The sequence below is a fragment of the Anguilla rostrata genome, chromosome 1 (assembly GCF_018555375.3).
Source record: "Anguilla rostrata isolate EN2019 chromosome 1, ASM1855537v3, whole genome shotgun sequence".
NCBI classification, from domain to species: domain Eukaryota; kingdom Metazoa; phylum Chordata; class Actinopteri; order Anguilliformes; family Anguillidae; genus Anguilla; species Anguilla rostrata.
Genome location: NC_057933.1, coordinates 50,180,238 through 50,198,282, shown reverse-complemented (window position 1 = coordinate 50,198,282; position 18,045 = coordinate 50,180,238). Strand labels below are relative to the sequence as shown.

The window sequence follows — 18,045 nt, the reverse complement described above, 5'->3', positions numbered from 1 at the left end:
TCTGGAATGTTCTATCCACAGAAACACCACATCATCAGGAAAAATGCTGTATTCCGGCAACAAAAAAAAGAAAAGAAAAGAAAACCACGCAAGAAAAGAATCAAGATATTTGCTGGGCTGGAATGCACAAAACTAAAGCAAACAAATGGAAATAGACATCTAAATTTTAATGCACAATATTCAATATTTTAAATATAGACAGCGAACAATCGACAACATTTTGTCAAATGAAAACACTTAAATAACTGAGGCAACAGACTGACTATATTCTTCACTCACCATGCGTCGTGAGACAAAAAAAATTCAGCGTTCCAAACTGGAATCTCCACGTCAGGCACAGCTCTTCTGTCCACATGCTGTCAAGTTTTTTCTTTTCATAAACACGGCTAGATTTACCGAGCAGCAAAAGTATCAATAAAACACCAAATTATTCACAGTCGCAACTGTGCATGAGTCCATCTCTGGTGAAAACAGTTGAATCACGAACAGAGCAATATTTACTTTTTATCCGCACAGGCAAGGATGTTTGAAGAATCAGGGGAGTTGGGGGGGGGGGGGGGGTGCACGCATGGGTGTTTCACACGTTGTTTGCTTTAGTCACAGTTGAATATCTTTGCAAAATTACAGTCTCCCTGTTGATGAGGCTTGAGGAAACAAAACATCTGAATAACAGGTGTCCTCTAACCATTGATGTGAGGAAACTGTTGGATATTCTTCCTCTGTGCTTTTGGAGGGGGGCTCAACGTCGGGAGGAGAGTGAGTCACCCAGACAGCCCCCTGCCTCCAGGGCACCCTCACAGGCCGGGGCGGGGAACGAGCTCCTCGACATCTGCGCCACTGTTCAGGCCCCTGCCAAGAGCCCTGGCCATCTCCCTCTCTCCCCCTCCTTCTCCCCCTCTCCCTCTCTCTCTTCACCTCTCCTGCTCTTCCTCTCTCTCTCCATCTCTCTCTCTACCCTTTCTCTCTCTCCCTCTTCATCTCTCCTGCTCTTCCTCTCTCTCTCTCTACCCTTTCCATCTCCCCCTCTCCATCTCTCTCTTCACCTCTCCTGCTCTTCCTCTCTCTCTCTCTCTCTCTACCCTTTCCATCTCTCCCTCTCCATCTCTCTCTTCATCTCTCCTGCTCTTCCTCTCTCTCTCTCTACCCTTTCCATCTCTCCTTCTTCCCCTCTCCCTCTCTCCCTCCATCTCTCCCTCTTCCCCTCTCCCTCTCTCTCTCCATCTCTCCACCTCTCCCTCGGCCAGGCCGACCGTAGCCAGCAGCTCTACCGTGACCCGGCCTTGGTTCACGCTGGAAAACGCGCCAGAGGGCTGTCAGAGCTCACGCTCTGGGCGAGGCTCGGGGCCTGGGGCCCTGCGCTCAGCTGACGGTCAGAAGCGGTCTACAGCAGCGAGCTCAGCGGTGTGCTCCCGACCAATTACCACCACGTAAAAATCTACACGTTCAGCTGAGGATGAGCAACAGGAAGGGAACAGCGGTTCAGTTACCTCTCTCTTTTTTAACTTCATAAAAAATCTTTTTACTGTCAAATGTTTCTCCCCCATTTTGGAGTGCTCTAAGGTATTGTTATAACCAGCTTTCAAACTGTACGTTTAACTATGTTTAGCTTTTCTGAATGGCCATTTTATCCTGAGCAGATGACATCACAAAGGGAGTGATGTAATCTGCTCGGGAGACCTGACCTTGAGCAGCGTGAGGTCATTACACTGTCACTTATTGCTGATATAGCACAGTATTATTGGACTGTGGTCTTGGGCCAAAAGTGCCTGGGACTCAGAATAGTTTCATCCAGAAGTTGCACTATATTTGACTATGGTACAATCATGGAAAACTGGCCCCTTCCAGACCTGTAGGAGGATTTCAATAGCCTTGCACAAATAACCTATGAAAGTAAGTCATGTAATTATAGTATGGAATATCATTCACACTACTTTCCCCCCTTCACCAACTGGAGTTCATTTCGAGGTTGAGTTACCCTTTTAAAATAAGACCCAGTTTAGTGGTGGAAGTGGATCATGCAGGATACATAACGCATACAACAGACACGGCACATGTACATTCAAATGCTTTTAAGCATCGTTTGTGCATTTAGGGTGATTTTCTCTCATCTCGGATAACATCAAGCCTCGTCAAAGTGAAACTAAACCCTTTAAATAAAACAAGCCGGTTACTGTCAATGCCGGGCCCTGGATCAGGACTTCGGTGACTGTGACGAATCTGAGGAGCACCGGACAGACGGGGAGCTTCGGAGACGTCATCGGCCCGATCACCTGGACGCTATTAACAACCCGAGCGAACGGAGAGGCAGGTCTGCCGAGGAGAGATCAGCGGGGACGGCTCTGATTGGCTCTGAGGCCGAGCGTGCCGGCGCATACGCGCAGGTCCTACTCTAACGTGTGATTTTACAGTCATCCGTCATCAGCGGAGAGAAAAAGCAAAAAAAAAAAAAAAAGAGAGAATATTTTTCGGCTGAATGGGAAAAAAGCCGCGCTGGACCCCGGCCAGGACACCTGAGTTAACATCCCCCCGTCTTCTTCAAACAAGTGCTGCAGGCCCCCTTTTCTTTTTAATATCCGCGCCGCGCGAGGGGTCCCCTCCGAACGCTCCCTCTGAAAGGTGGCACCTGCAACAGCAAAGTGATCCCCGGCCCACTGCTGCGTGTTGACTTAGTTCAGGCTGAGATTCGCCGCGGTCCCCCCCCCCCCCCATTACAACGCCCTGGGGGTGAAATCACCGCGAAGGCCTCTCTCTCTCTCTCTCTCTCTCTCTTTTCCGCGGGGCCCGCCGCGGGCCAACTGGCAGAGCGCACTGTTTGCGCAGAGACGCTGAGAGACGCCGCCCTCTGACCTGCCCCGCCATGTGTGGGGGTCGCTGACGTGTACGCTGTGTGTGTGTCTGTTCGCGCGCGTGTGTGCACATGTGAGTGTGTGTGTGTGTGTGTGTGTGTACGCGTGTGCCAGCATGTGAGTGCGTGTGTGTGTGCATTGTGTATGAGTGCACTTGTGTGTGTGTGTGTGTGTGTATGCATGTAATACCATTCTGTATGCGTGCATGTGTGCGTGTGTGCATTCACTATGCGTATGCTTGTGTGTGTGTGTGTGTGTGTGTGCATACTCAAGCGATTGTTTAAACGTCGAAGGCCTTCTCTGGCAATGCAGAAAGCCTCCAGCTTTTCCACCACTGCGGAAATTGTGGATTGTGAAGTGCACATAAAAACCCACATTAAAACCCTTTCACAGACAGCTGCACTGAAAACTAAATGTGATTAGGAGACATGCAGGAATTACTGAAGTACATTTAATCTCCATATTTGAACAGGCTAGAATTTGTTCGGCTATTAAGTGGATCCCTGTAGCCTTTAATTCCCTACCATCAAATCCCTGAAAGTAAGCCTAGGGAACACAGATACCAAACACAGGGAATCAGCACGCAAGCCAACAGGATGCCCCTGGGGAGGGCCCTGAGCCAGCAGCACCGGCACCACCGCCAGTGTTACCTGGGCACTGAAACACCAGTCACTCCATTCCACACACGACTGAATGGAGAATGGAAACTGAAGGCTTGGTCTGTGGGAGCAGTGGGGTGGAGGGTAGCGACCAGTGCAGACCTTCACATTTAACTTCAGGGGTTAACATTTACAACACATTTAACTTTAACTGCAGGGGCCTGCCTATAGAAAAAGCGCAGGAACCCAAGAGCACATAGACCTGCTTCAGGTGCATTCACAGGAGGAGACAGTCCCTGCCGCCTACCCCACCCTCCCAAAAAAACCTTTTCAATCTAACCAACCAGGTAGACTGAACAGAATTTTTACCAACATCACAGGGCCTAAAGAGTTAGTTTCAGAGGGACTTTTTACAAATCAGTCAGCTCGGAGGCACATGTGAGGATTTGATGGATTTTTGTTTTCTTCCTCCCTGGTGTTTGGCAGGAGCCCGACGCGCATCGCTACCAAACCGAGGAGGAGGGCCGGGGCTTCTGTGGCAGCGCCGATTCTCACGCATGTGAGCCTGACAGCGAAACAGCCGCCTGGCTAAACGTCTGGCTTCTAGGGGACGGCCAGCATAACCACAGCAGGGCACTTATAATAACCCTGGCAAAGACACTAAAAGGCTCATCTGAATGAAGATAGACAGAAAGTACAGTCTGCCGTGCGCTGTGGGTCCGTAACTCGAATGGCCGCAGCGCCGTAGGGAGAGAGTTCTTCTCCAGAGCCGTGAGGTACAGGAGAGAGCCGCGGCAGAGCGATGAGGAAATGAGCCGGCGACGGAGGGAGGAAATGAGAAACACCCTGCGAGGATCCCGGGCGAAAACACCGGCGGCTCTGGACGCGGCGAGCGCCCCGCGGGGACCCCAGCGGAGGAACACGGCCTTTTTGTTTTCACAATCCGATACTCTTCTGAGCGAGATCTTCCCGCCGGGGCAGCGACAGCGCGAGCCGCGCGCTTCCCTCCACGGGCGTGAAATCGCCCAAATCTCAGGAAAAACCCGGGTTCAGCCGGAGAGGCACGGGGGGGGGGCAGATGGGCTTCCTGAGGTTCTGCAGGAGGGGGGAGGGGGGGTCAGGGACCTTGTCGTTGCAGGAGGGAAGGTTCCAGAAGGATTGAGCGAAGGGCTGACGTGCTATGGGATTAGGAGAAGGAGGCATAGAGCATGCACTGAATGTAGTGGGGGGGGAGGGGTGTTCAGGTGGGAATCCATTCATTCCGAAAATAAGCGAAGAGCCTGGCAAACACAACACTGGTGCGCCACCCCCCCCCCCCCCTTCTCCTCGCCCCCCGCATTCCAGCCCAGACTGCTTACAGAAGCTGACAAGTACTCATGGCCCCCACGGCCAAGGTGGAAATCTGGAAAAATAAACGCTTTGTGACATGAAGGCTGTGGTTTGTTTCTGCTGGTGGGGCTGTTTGTGTTACCAACCGTCACTTAATTGCGCCCTTTGATCAGCGGTTTATTGATCCAAGATCGGCCTTTTCGAACGTCAACAGTGTCAGAAGCGGCTCCGCACATCTGCAGATTTTAACAGCCGCTCGCTCGCTGGGCCCGAGGTGCTCGTGTGGTCCCGGGAGTCGCCCGGACGCCCCCGTTCGTATTTACACCAGGATCCCACGTAAGTGCTCTTTTTTTTTCGGGTTTGCGGTCGAGGGGTCGCGGGCCGCCCCGCGCTGAGGTCATCGGCGCTGCCGCGGCCGAAAAAGCGGAGGCCCCCGCTCGGCCCCCGCGTCGCCGCCCTCCCTGGAACTCCTCCGGCGGGGTTAGCGGCTAATGACACGTCTACTGTTACATTCCTGGGTCCAGATTTAGACCCCAGCGCTACCAGAGAGGCCCAATACGTAATGGGGAGGGAATGTTTTCTCAATGAATTTGGGATTTGACATCGATTCCTCCGCTTTAAAAAAAAGGCGCACTAGGTTGAGTGGAAACGTCCTCCGAGCGTTAACCCTACTGCGTTTCCCATGAAACCCTGCTTCAAATGCATTAGGGCCCATTACGCAGAAAGCACCGGGGCTGCAGTATCAAAGCGTGTCTTTCCCTGGGCCTTTGCATAAACACCGCTGTCCTTCCCCATTTCCGTCAGAAAGGAGCCCGGCTACCTCCGCACACTCTCTTCTCCCCTCTGGCAGCTCGCAGGGCTGAGAACTCTGGAGCCTCTCCAAACAAGGTGAGCTGCTGGAGCTAATCACTCAAGATAGCAGCCCAATAATAGCGCCTTTTTTCACAACTGTTTCCATTTCCAATTAGGATACGGGAACGGTTTTGTCTTCTTCCTTTTTTTTTTTTTTGGGACTGAGCTGTCCATCGTTTGTCCCGTACCCACCCACTGAGGGGGGGGGGGAAATGTCCCGTTATTAACTTCAATCCAAGAACAATCATTTATGCATGCTGCGTTTCTTTTCTTTTTGTGTGTGTGTGTGTCAGGGATGCTTGGTGATTTACGTGGCCGAAATGAAAGTTGTAATTGTAAATCTTGTGACAATTCAGAGATGTGACAAAGGCGGGGGGCGGGGGGGCGGGGGGGGGATGAAGTAATCCGCCTGTAAGAGTAGGCCGAGCCGGGGGTCAGAACCTGCTCATGGAAACCATCTGGCCGCGTCCCCACGAGCCACACCAAACACAAATGATCTTTTAAAAAAAATATCCTATTCATTAATGCGTGGCAGCTGCGGGCCCAGCGTTACTTCATTTTTCCATGGCAACATCCTTTCTGTTTCAGGGATCCCGTTTCAGTTTTGGTAGCAACGTGCTTCCCTGCCAACGCTGAACACATTCATGTGTTAAATAGAAGGAATTATTGCAAATTCCTGAAATAGAATCACCTCCTGTTCACTTCTGATTATGTCAAGGCTGGCGAATGAGGGTGTCCTGTTTGGAGTGGGGGGGGGGGCACGGGGGGGGCTGCGTGGGGCAGCGTGGGGGGAGGTCTGGGTATCTCGCCCGCGCGGTTGGGCAGTGACCCCCTTTGGGGTGTGCCAGGGCACCCCGGCCAGGAGTTTGGCGCTGTGGACAGGCCTACACAGTCATAAACTGAAGTGACGACTGGAACTGCACCACCGCAACATTAGCATGCAACCAGCTGGCATTTCAGCACGCTGCCCCGGCCTCTTACTTCATCCCTTTTTATTTGCGTAAACTAAATCTGATTTTCCTGCACCAAATTAGCCTCGTCATTTTTTTTTTTTTAAATCTGGATTTGGAAGGTGAGCATTTTCTTGCTGTATTACCTCAGCAGCTGTAACGGAGTGTGGGAACTGGATTACACCTCTCGCTTTCACGCAGAGCCTCTGAACTGACGAACAGTCATTTCAGCACAAAGACTTGTTTTCCCTTGTGTGGGTGTTTTCAGCCCAGTGTGAATGAAACCCGTTTTCTGTTTATTTGCTCGCTCGCGCCCGTGTGATTTGGGCATCAATGAGCCGCTGCTCTGTCGCGGGGCACCGCAGGTTTTTTCCCGGTAGCTTCCGCGTATCCCGTCGCTTCGAAAAAGCCACGACAGGCGGCAAAGATCCCCAACGACAAACTCCGGAACGAGGAGCAGGCGTGGCGAAAGGATACCAAGCAACCCGCTTAAAAGATTTTCACGCAATCTTCCACTGCAGATGTCCGCCGTTGCCCACGGAGAGGAAGTTAAAAAAAGAAGGAGAGGCACGGACGGACCCTGTCACAGTTTACACAAGCCCCTCCTCGCGCACATCCCCGTCCTCACACAGCTACCTCTGCCTATAAGTGGAGTCAGCAGTCGTACAATAATAAATTCTCATGTCCTCTTCCAAAATAAAATAAAATAAAAGATGGGGAGGGGAGAGAGAGAGAGGGGAAAAAAGCCCCCCGCACGCAAAATTGGGCACATGTGTAGCAGAAGAGCGAGCCATTAGGTATTTTGTTTACACTGCGCTGAAATAAATGGACTAGCTGTGTTTGGGATCTCGGGTCCTTTAATACCAGCTGTCGGTCTGGTCCGCTTCCACGGAGCTGTCAGCGGGACGCGGTCTCCTAATTGGCGCTGTGCGGTGCGGTACGTTCCAGAATTACCGAGGGGGGGGGGAATAAAAAAGCGGCCATTGCGGGATTCTTCCGGCGCCAACGTTAGCGCAGTGTTCCGAGCGCTGGGCCCGCCGGCCCGCCGGACGTCTCTGTGCCGAGGACGAGACGCCGCGCGCCGTGGTTTCGACAGTCCGACGGGACGGAGACGGAGACGGCCGTCAGCGCTCGCCTTCGCTGCTACACCGCGTGCTGTCAGAGGCCGTGTCCGGGGAAGAGCTGGCCCTCCCTGCAGTGATGGGCCTTCACGGCCAAACCCGGCCTCACAGGTGTAACTAGCCAGACCAAATTGGGGGAATGAAGGAAAATGGGCACTGGGATAAAGTCAGGCAACCGGGCATCAAAGCGAGCTGCTGAAAAATAGCACAGCGAGTACCGCTGTCACTGAGACCAAAGGGCAAAGACTGCAGCCAAAACACTCTAGTTATAGAACTGCAGATGAGGCCTGTGGTTTAAGGCACAGCAAAGTGATTTTCAGTGTAAAATGAAAGGTGAACATACCGATGAAACATTGATGACATCACTGCGGGAGGAGAGGGGGTCTGCGCGTTACCTGCAGGGTGAGCCGTTTGACGGCGTCCCACATCAGGGCGATGAGCTCCTTCATGCGCTCCTCAGAGGACACCCAGGGCTCCGGGGTCGCCGGCATCACCTTCATGGGCAGGGACAAGGGCCGCGACTCTGGAACACAGCGGAGCAGCCCCGCGTCACCACCAACCCGCCACACCAGCCCCCACCCCCACATTCCCCCCTCCCCTCCCCTCCCCTCCCGCCCCAGTCTGTCCACCCGAGCCTCGGCGCCCAAAAAGCCCGTCCACACGTGTTCGGCGCAAACGCAGGCCGCATCCAGACGTGACTCCATTCCGTTGTTTGGCCGCGTTGTTTTGGAGCTAAACAAAGCCGTTTCCCCCCAAAATAAGTGTGCCCCGAACCTTGAGCGGAAGCGGCCGCGCTCCACCACCGCGGCCGCGAGACAACCCCATTACGCGGCCGTCCCGCCGCGCGCCAGACTGCGAACGTGCGTCCCCGCGGACGCTCATGGCAACGAGCGAACACACAAATAAAATAATAACATCAACGGCTACGGGCTTTCGCTCAGACCCAGAGAACGGAGAAAAAAAATAATTTAATAAATGCAAAGCACAAATGTTTAACCCATCAGTGAGGCAGTGGATGCTTCAGAAGTGAGCCGGGAGCTCACAGTCTCTGCAGACACGTTAAGGCTCACTCCGTGATTTAGGGGTCTGGCTGCCCAGTGGCTATCCTGGAGACAATGGGGGGGTGATGTCACCCGACCTGAGAACCGCTCTCAACCTCTCTTCCCAAATATCGCTCACACAGCTGAGCTGGGCCATCACAATTTCCAGGATGATGGAGTGAGGTGAGCCAACATTGGGAGGGGGGGTGCAGGTGTTTTTCCTGGCCTGTGGGTGCGGGCAGGGGGGGGGATGGGGGGGTTGTGGGAGCCGGTGCAGGATCGGAGGGCGGACACGTGTAAACAGGCCGCGGGAGAGGGAGCGGGAGGAGGCGCAGGGAGGAGGCGCAGGGCGGAGGCACCCGCGGACGTGACGGCGCTCTGCGGCTCCTCTGATGTGGCCCTGCCGTCTAGACGGGGGAGCCCGCCGCGCCCCGCGCAGTCGACGGAGGCCGCGCCCTCCGGTGGGAGAGCGGCCAGACTGCTGGTGGCCATTAGCGACTGATCCGCGCTGTCAGCTGACGACAGACGCCAAGTATTCCTGAGAAGATCACAACAGGAAAACCTCTTAGGGCGTTCGCAGTGCATGCACGTGGAGTGCAGTGGAAAAACACGGCACCGTGGAACAGGCGTGTCCCCATTGGGCGATCAACAGAGGGACCTGATTAGAGAACACTCATCCCCATAAAGAAACACTACTACTTCTTCATAGCACCAGACAACTATAAACAGAATGTACAGTCTGACTTATTTTGAGACTACTTGATAATTAAAATACAACAGCATCACGCAAATCCCTGGACACAAATGGTATAATGGTTGCATTAAAAAGCGATGCTTTAGGATAAAAGTCATAAAATGTATTTCCTGTGTGGCAGGAAGGAAGTTCCAACTTTTATAGCCAGAGGTGCTCACATACATACACACACTTACTGTAACCGTACTGGCGTTACCCTGGAATGAGCCTTCTGCACTGAAGCAGCCCCAGGAGACTGAAGCAGGTCTGGCTCCACAGTGGGCTTATTGCTCTCGGGAAACGGCCGTGCCAAAGGCTGTAGTTAGAGCCTGGGATCTCCAAATCCGAAGCTGCTACAGATTCGCATCAGCAGCCACAAATACGATGTCGGCTTCTACTTCTACTGCACGTCTCATTCGCATTACTACCTGCCCTCAAATCTGCACGAGAATGAACGGTGAAGAGCGCAGACGAAAGTGCGCAGACAAAAGCGAGTAGACAAAGATGCGCAGACAAAAGCACGCAGATGAAAGTGCGCAGATGAACGTGCGCAGACAAAACCGCACAAACGAAAGCGCACAGGCCAAAGTGCACAAACGAAGGTGTGCAGACGGAGGTGCGTAGGCGAAAAAAGCACAGACGAACCCCAGAGTGGAGCAGAAAAGGGCTCCGGGCTGGTGAGGGGCAGGCCTGCTTGACGCTGGTGGCGGAGGGAGCAGGTGGGTCTGACCACATCGCTGCCTGAGAGCACGCCCATGTCAAGCCCGATAAGCCTCCATGACTCAGTCGCTCTCTGTGCCACGATACTTTCCCCACTTCTGTCATTTTTCTCCCTCTCCATGTTTACAATGGCGTGGAAACGGACCAGTTTGGCAACAGCGTAAATAAATGTGCTAACGGTCATTATTCACGGGTATTTATTTTTCCAAATGTCAAATATTAAAAGCCACAAAATGAGAAGCTTTGCAGCCAAGGACCTCATTAAGCATGAAGTGATAGGCAAAGCATGAAGAACACATTTGTCACAAATGTGTCTGTGTGCTTGCGGGGGTACTGAGAAACAAATCAGTGTTCTTGGACTTCATCACCCACGAAACGACACTAACGGACCAATGGGATGATATAGAGCCTGCAAAGGAGAGCACATCTGCACTCACCGGCTCGCCCTTAAAAAGACTTACTGCACAGCCAATGTCACAATAATAAAGGTGGATTCAACAAGAGCTGTTTTCTTAACACCACGGCCCAACACAAATCACTCCCATCTATCCTTCAGTGATTGTGAAACAGGAAGGAACACCGTAAGAGGGGCTTTAGTTTCCACGCACCCTCGTTCCCCTAACCCCATCCCAGTTCTGGTATGTTCCTCATTACAAGTGGTTTACAGTAAAATGAAGTGTTGTATACGGTCTCACAGCTGCAGGAAGACACGTCTAATGCTTTAATAACTGTCTTACTGTTTGTTTTGGATGCACGAGGGTGTTTATTTAAATATTTATCCAACTTCATTTGTTAATGCTGCAGCTGGCAGGGATGCTGGCGTGGGTCAGATGAGCGAGTCAGTACAGCGGGGGTCCCTCCGCTTCCCCCCGCTCTCTGAACCGCGCGCGGCTTTACCTTCCCCGGGTCCTCCGGGGCCCGGCCCTCATGCCCGGCCCTGCTACCCGGCCCCGATACCCGGCCACGGGGGCAGGCGCGGTCACCAAGAGCCAGGGTAGCGAGAACAGGGTGGAGAGAGAGGCAAACGCCATTCCACCCCACCCCCCCTTCACAAAACTATCTGTGCAGGAAAGCAGGGGCAAGGCTGCGGGCTCTCATGGGGCTGTCAGAGTCACGTCTGACCTCCACCCCGCCCCCTCCCGTGGCGCCATGCGGGGTCACTCATAAAGGGCAGCCCGAGGTGAAGGTTTGGGTTAGCCGAAGGGGACGCGTGCGCTGAGCGGGGCGGGGTGAGGGGTCGCCCCGCGGTGACGGTGCTCCTGAACAGAATCGGCGCTGACAACCGGGAGTTTTTAAAAGACCACAGCGATCGCCGGCTCCTGGTCCCTATAAAACCTTTTACACTGTGAGCCTCTGGATAAACACAGGTGCTGCAGAATAAAGTCAGGAGCTGCTGACACACAGGTCTGCTGCCTCAACAGGAGGTCTCTGAATTCAAGCGTGACTACTCCACAGTGCACTCTTAATACAAATCCAAACAGTGTTTGATAAAAGGTTTCCACCTCCTATAGGCCAAATCTTTAGTTTACTGCCTACACAGAAACAGTAGGAAAGAAAAGTTTCATGGAATTCTGTCACCATATATTGTACTATTTATGTAGCACTCCAATGACTTTTATTCCACCACTAGACTTATGTACTACCTCATTTTTAATACTCAAAAGAAACGAACTGGAGGCATTTCACAGATGTTGTTATATTACTATATTTGAAAACAAGAACTGCAAAACAATGTGTCTGAGATCAGGGCTAATCAAGCTATCTGAAACACAACCTCAAAGTTAAATCATGTCAAAACATTCCCTGTGTAGACAAAACCAATAATCCTACCAAAAATAAACATATTTTAAAGGAATAAAGTTGGGTAGTTTTCTCTACAACTTCTGTACTGTTGGTCTGGAAAACAGCCCTTGGTTTCTATGGTCAAAAGCCAAAATACCATATTCCTACCAGAAAGCCCCTTTGACCACAATTGCTCTACTGTGAAGATGAAGCATCTCCTTATTCCACTCGTCTATCGTTTTCTTTCACAAAAACCCCCACCATTACTTTGAGGAATTATTGACAATGTGAGAAGAATAAAACTACATAAATAACTTTTCTGTGAAAATATTATCCCTAACGTAAGTACCTAGCAGCCAATAAAAACCGTCTGACTTCCATCAAGCTACTTTGGTTAGCAGCACAGCCTCTTTTTTTCCTTCTTCTACTTGTTCCGTACCCAGCGGACTGCAGCCCGTAACCGGCCCGGTGCTCAGGCGCTGCAGTCATCCTGGAGCGGAGCTCTGAACCATGAACGTCTGCTGCACCCCCCACAGCTCGGTCTTCTTAGAAGTCTTGGACGAGGACGACGACTCTTGGATCCGCCAAGCCCCCGCCCCCCACCGGCAACGATGTACGTTAAACAACACATTACACATAAATCCCACCGTCTGAATCACAAACAGAAAGGAACCAGGCTAATGTTTCACTCCGATATCCCCAGAGGGCCGAGATTAACAGTATATGTTTTTTCACTAAAATCGCATTCGTCCTTTTTTGAGCCAGTAGCTTATTTTAGGTTGGAGAAAAATGCCAGTGAGGTCATTATTCAAATAGACTCTTGTACAATGTGAATCTGCAGAGGACTCAAATCTTAACCAGCCTGGTGCCAACCTCAGTTTCATTAGCACTATAAAGAAAAATACTTGAGGCTAGTTTTCTATGTGGGGTTTGTTTCATTTCTGGAAGAAAACCAAAAAGAATACCAGGCCAATGAATAACAAGCCATTTTCTAAGTGTTTTCATCCAGAAGTTTTTTGTAAACGCTACCAGAAAAACAGAACAATCACACTCATAAACATGCTTCAGGATGAGGCAATACCAGTTTGTAATTAGTCTTTAAGTGCACTGGTCCACTCTATAAACAGCAACAAAATGCTTCAGCTTCTCTGAAATGTTAAAGATCTGAAGTTCGACCTCAAATGCATAGCAGCTTGTGACTGACCAATGTTCACCCAAACAGTTCTATGTACGAACAAAAGCTACTGCATTGGTATGTTCTGGTATGGCAAGCAAACCAGGACGCGTCTAAACCGTATCTCACAATCAATTGTACCTCAATTGACTAAAACCAGTGATATGCATTCACACATTTGAATGATGCCACTCCTTCACCAGAGACTGTGCAAAGGGCTATATTCAGAGTTAAGCACAAACAGGGAACATTCTTCGTCTTCCTCTGCGGACTGTGCAAAAACACAATGAGCTCAACGCAAAGTCATTGAAATGAGATAGTAATTCGGAGGGGATGAGTCAGATGCAGTTTGGGTTATTATCCCCCTGACCCCCTCTGCACAGCACCTGCAGTTTCCCAGCATCCTCTCTGGAGCCCTCTGCGTTCTGCAGAAAGACCGGCCACATAGCTGACGTCAGCCATATCGGGGAGCCGGCCAATCGCAGACGCATCAGAAAACCGCACGCCAACGCGCTGATCGTGATGTCACGTCAGTCGCACATGTGTCCTCCGCCCGAAAACAGGATAAAAATAAAATGTGACAAAGCGCCATTGCATGTGGATTCCACAGTCCCCAGCCGTCACCCCCCCACCCCCCCCAACCCCACAGGCACACAGCCCCCACATAGCACTGTGAGCGGTGTCATGGAGCTCGCACAGACCACAGAGCTGGATGACATCACCCGTGCGTTCACAACGCGCGACCAAATTGAATGTGTCTGCGCGCCCGGCCACATTTGCACATGCGGTGCCAGCCACTTGGGAGAGCTGCAGCTCCGAGCGTCCCTTTGGTGGGGCGGACAAATCGGCAGTCCAAACACCACAGACTCATTAAAATGTGAAGCCACACATTTTGGGCCACTAACAGTAAATTCTCTAGGTTTTTCTTTTGTAAAAATAAACAACAATAATAATAATAATAATCCTTGAGCTGCTGAGGGACCATCTCTCAACAGTCTATGAAATAAAACAAATGAGAGCAAGAGAGAACACAAAGAAATACACAACTGTCTTCCATTTTTAAGCAGTGACAGCAATTTACATGTAATTTTACTGCAAGGCTGGCAAGCTAGATGTGCCATAGCTGCTTTGCCATATAATTGTAACCAGCAGCCCGGTATCCCTTACTATTTTAGATAACACTGATACCGTGTCTAGCTAACAATACAACTGTACCTTACCAATGGTGTGAGAGGTGCACATAACAGAATACCCAACTTAACTGGCTGAATACCCTGAATTACGTGATTAACTTGGAAGCTACCCATGGGTTTAGAGTGGGCTGCCCAACCCTGTTCCTGGAGATCTACTATCCTGTATGTTTTCATTTCGACCCTAATTTGGCTCACCTGATTCTACTAACTAGCAGCTCAATTATATCTCTAACTGTTGAATGAGGTCTGCTTTGTTAAGGTTGGAGAGAAAACCTACAGGATGGTAGATCTCCAGGAACAGGATTGGGCATCCCTGGTCTAGGGGAAGAGCTAGCGTGACAGCAAACAAGTAAAAAAACTGCCTTGCCAAGCACTTCTGAGGGAAAGTGTATGATTTGCCCACTGGAGTTGATGGCGCAGTGATTTCACTAGGTCATATGCTGCTCTCACAGCACTGCAGTCATACTGGCTGGTGGCTCTCCTGAGTCCAACACCAACACAAAGCAGGCCTCCGCCATGTTTATTTCCCCTGTGTCACTGCAGATGGCAGGTCAAACAGATGTGCTGATTTAAAATGGCGAACAACGCGGACAACTCTCCTCTGTTTATGTAAATAGAGTAAAGTCAGAAAAATAAAACGTCTATGTGATTAGGCTAAACCCAAGAGAAATTATACCACAAATACCCCAAGTGAAAATCAACTTTGTCATATATTTGGACGTTTATTTTGGAGTTACATTAAAACAAACACATTAGAGCTACCGAGCGTAATGCCAAATTATAATTTACTGAAAATGCTCTGTACCCATTCCAAGAGGGAAACCAAGGCCGTCATTTGGATTCATTACTTAAAACAACGCAATTCATTTTCATGGCAATTATCATTTTCATAGAAACTTCCTCTGTCAAACCTGATGAGATTACAGCTCATCAATGGTCTCATTTTTCAAACGAATCAAACTAAGTGCTCTAGAGAATTAGCATTGCTTGACGTTAAACACCAGTATCACGTATCTATCTAAACACACCATTTCTGAACGTAGACTCACTAAAATGCAAAAACAGACCAAAAAAATCGCACTAATTGGGAGGCCACCTTTTTCCCCAAACATGACTGGCAGCAGGATAAATCCAGCAATTACACAATGAAACAAACAGAATTTTTAAAAACAATAAAAAATAAATTATTGTACAAAAGAGTACAGTATATTCTAGCTGCTCCTACTGAGAACGAACTGCTGATCCACTGCATGCTCAGCCTGCTTCTCAGAACTCACTAGAGTGGAACACATGGAAAAACAATTAATAAATCATCGTTAAAGACCATAATTCTAATTATAACATGTCCAATGTCATCAGCTGTGCGGCTAATTCCAAGGCTGCTTAAGTGTTTCAGCACAGCAATTCCTCAGCAAAAAACAGTCTAAAGACTGTTTTCACACTGGAAATAAAGACATAGCAAGCATGTGTGTGTGTGTGTGTGTGTTGGGGGGAGGGGTAGCTGCACTAAATATACATATTTTATTTATGCATTTCTATAGCTTGCTGTTCTGTGCCACAAAGCCATTTCACACAGACATTAAATACATAATTAATCAAAGGAAGAACAGATTTTTTTTATAATGGACGCAAGTTTTAAAATGAATGAAACTGAGAACTGAGAGTGAAGGAGCAGCAAAGCTAGCGGTAATTACGAACGCAAAGTTCTCCATGGCTTAACACTCATCAAATTTTGATTATAATGCGGGACGTTATGTACACTTAACATCTACAGGTCTCTTTCAAATAACTGTTTGTTCATTCTCAAGGAGTGGCTTTTCCCCCTCTCCATGTTCAGTTCACTTCAGGAACGGTTGACAGACACACAAGCAACAGCCTCACTCATCAAGCTCATAACCGTACGGGAGTGTGAGCCGGACCAGGTTGACACTCGGATGAAGTTGGTCCAACACCCAGGGATGTGTTTTGCTTTAAAAAAAAAAAACAACGGTCAGTTACTTCTTCAGATGAATCATGATCATGTGCAGATGGAACTCCGGTTGGAGCCAACTCCACCACTGAGCTATAACACAATTCATGCTATAACTTCACCGGACCACAGGAATCTCAAACGTCCTTTTCCAGACACTGTGAAGCTACCAACTGAAGCTTTCACCTCCATCTTTCTCATTGGAATGAAATGGGGAAAACGCTTTGGAAAAAAGGGGGCAGAGACAAAAATATGTGTGAAAACAGAAACATTCAAGAAAGTAAAAAATGGCCTCGGCCCTGAACCACACCTACCACACAGGTTTATAAAATGGAGAGGCCATTGTAACCCAGTTGGTTGCTACACATGGGTTTGTGTGCCGCCTCATTCCGTTCAAAGCATTTAGATCATTGAAAGGAACAAACAGGACTATACCAATGTGATTCTGCAGGAGCGGCTTCAGGTCTGATATATATTAATAAACAGACAGCCTCGCACTCCTCGAGCAGACGTTGAATTAGGCCGTGGCCTTTCATGCTTTCCGCACTGGGGTGGGAGTTCGGAGGAGCCCGCTGTTGAAAAGCACGGCTTGTTTTCACTCAGCTGCAGTTGGGCAACTGGAGAAACAAAGTGCTGTCCTCAAGTGAGGCTGACAAACTGCAGCCTGCTTGGACCCATCTGCTTACGATGGGAGCCACTGCCATTGTTTGCTTGCGTACATTAACGAAGGAAATATTATAAATACGAGTAAGCAAAGAGGCTGCGGTACGGAAAAGCCATTAGCTGAGATTGGGTAACACAGAGGGGAACGGAGGAACATCACCCTGACCTTTCCACTGTTAGCTTTTAGCTTTTAGTCAATTTTAATGGGCAGTTTAAATGTAGAAAGTGTTACCATGGCTATTTCTCATTCAACAAAGAATTGTATACTTAGTTAATTAAAGAATGTCGCCTGTCTGAAGCAGTGACCGTCTCTTGTTAAGTGATGTTGACATTTTTGAGGGTTTCCCAAAAGCTTGCTTATTTCTGTTGACTGCTTGTTGCAACCCTTTGCACGAGATTGTTTAATCCGTAAAAATGTTTAAGAGGCCGATGTATAAATAACCTTTTAGCAAGTGGAAGTAGGCTGGATAGTTTTAATAAACCGTCGCCATGACGTCTCCAGCTCCCACAACCCAAGCTTTCCCACCGGACCAGGACGAATACAAAGCCGAATACCACATGCTAGCCGGGGGTTCAAAAGCGAATGTGTCCTTTTTCAGCAAAGCTCCCCTGCACTTTGTCACTGGCAGCTCTTAAAGGGAAGTGCTCAGTAAAGTTATGCTGGATACCTCTTCCTCCTCCTCTTCCTCCCACAGAGCTCAGAGTTTCCACAAAAACGTGCGGTTGGAGGACGCCCAGGAGGCTTCCGTGATCGGAAGGCGAGGCGCGCACCTGTGACGGGAAGGTTCCAGCGAATAGAAAGCTGGCACGCCGCATTGCCTGAAACTGCCCCCCATCCCGTCCTTAGCAAACAAACTCCCCACACGCAACCACAGTGCGCTCCGCTAACCTGTTCCACACCGCAGAGCACGACTCCAAACAGCTCTCGCCCTGGAGCCCTAAAGACCACGCCGGATGTCCTCCAGCACGGTGTTTTCCTCACAACGACTAATAAAGTTGCCCCCACCCTCAGAATGTTCTTCACAGGGTAAAAGTCATTCAATCAAATTGCCAAAAACAAGTGCATCCCATCAG

General features: G+C 49.8%; 1 protein-coding gene across 4 annotated transcripts in view; it reads right to left on the bottom strand.

Moving 5' to 3' along the window:
• The window catches only part of LOC135257716 (intermembrane lipid transfer protein VPS13B-like), a 302,540-nt gene that overhangs the window by 137,839 nt on the left and 146,656 nt on the right, over positions 1-18,045 (bottom strand). For 3 of the 4 annotated variants that reach the window (XM_064340776.1, XM_064340785.1, XM_064340767.1), the window contains one exon: positions 8,093-8,220. In XM_064340776.1, the coding sequence (XP_064196846.1) occupies positions 8,093-8,220 (128 nt within the window). Of the gene's footprint in view, positions 1-8,092; positions 8,221-15,041; positions 16,308-18,045 lie in introns of those variants that run through there. The other variant, XM_064340791.1, reaches the window with a different exon arrangement.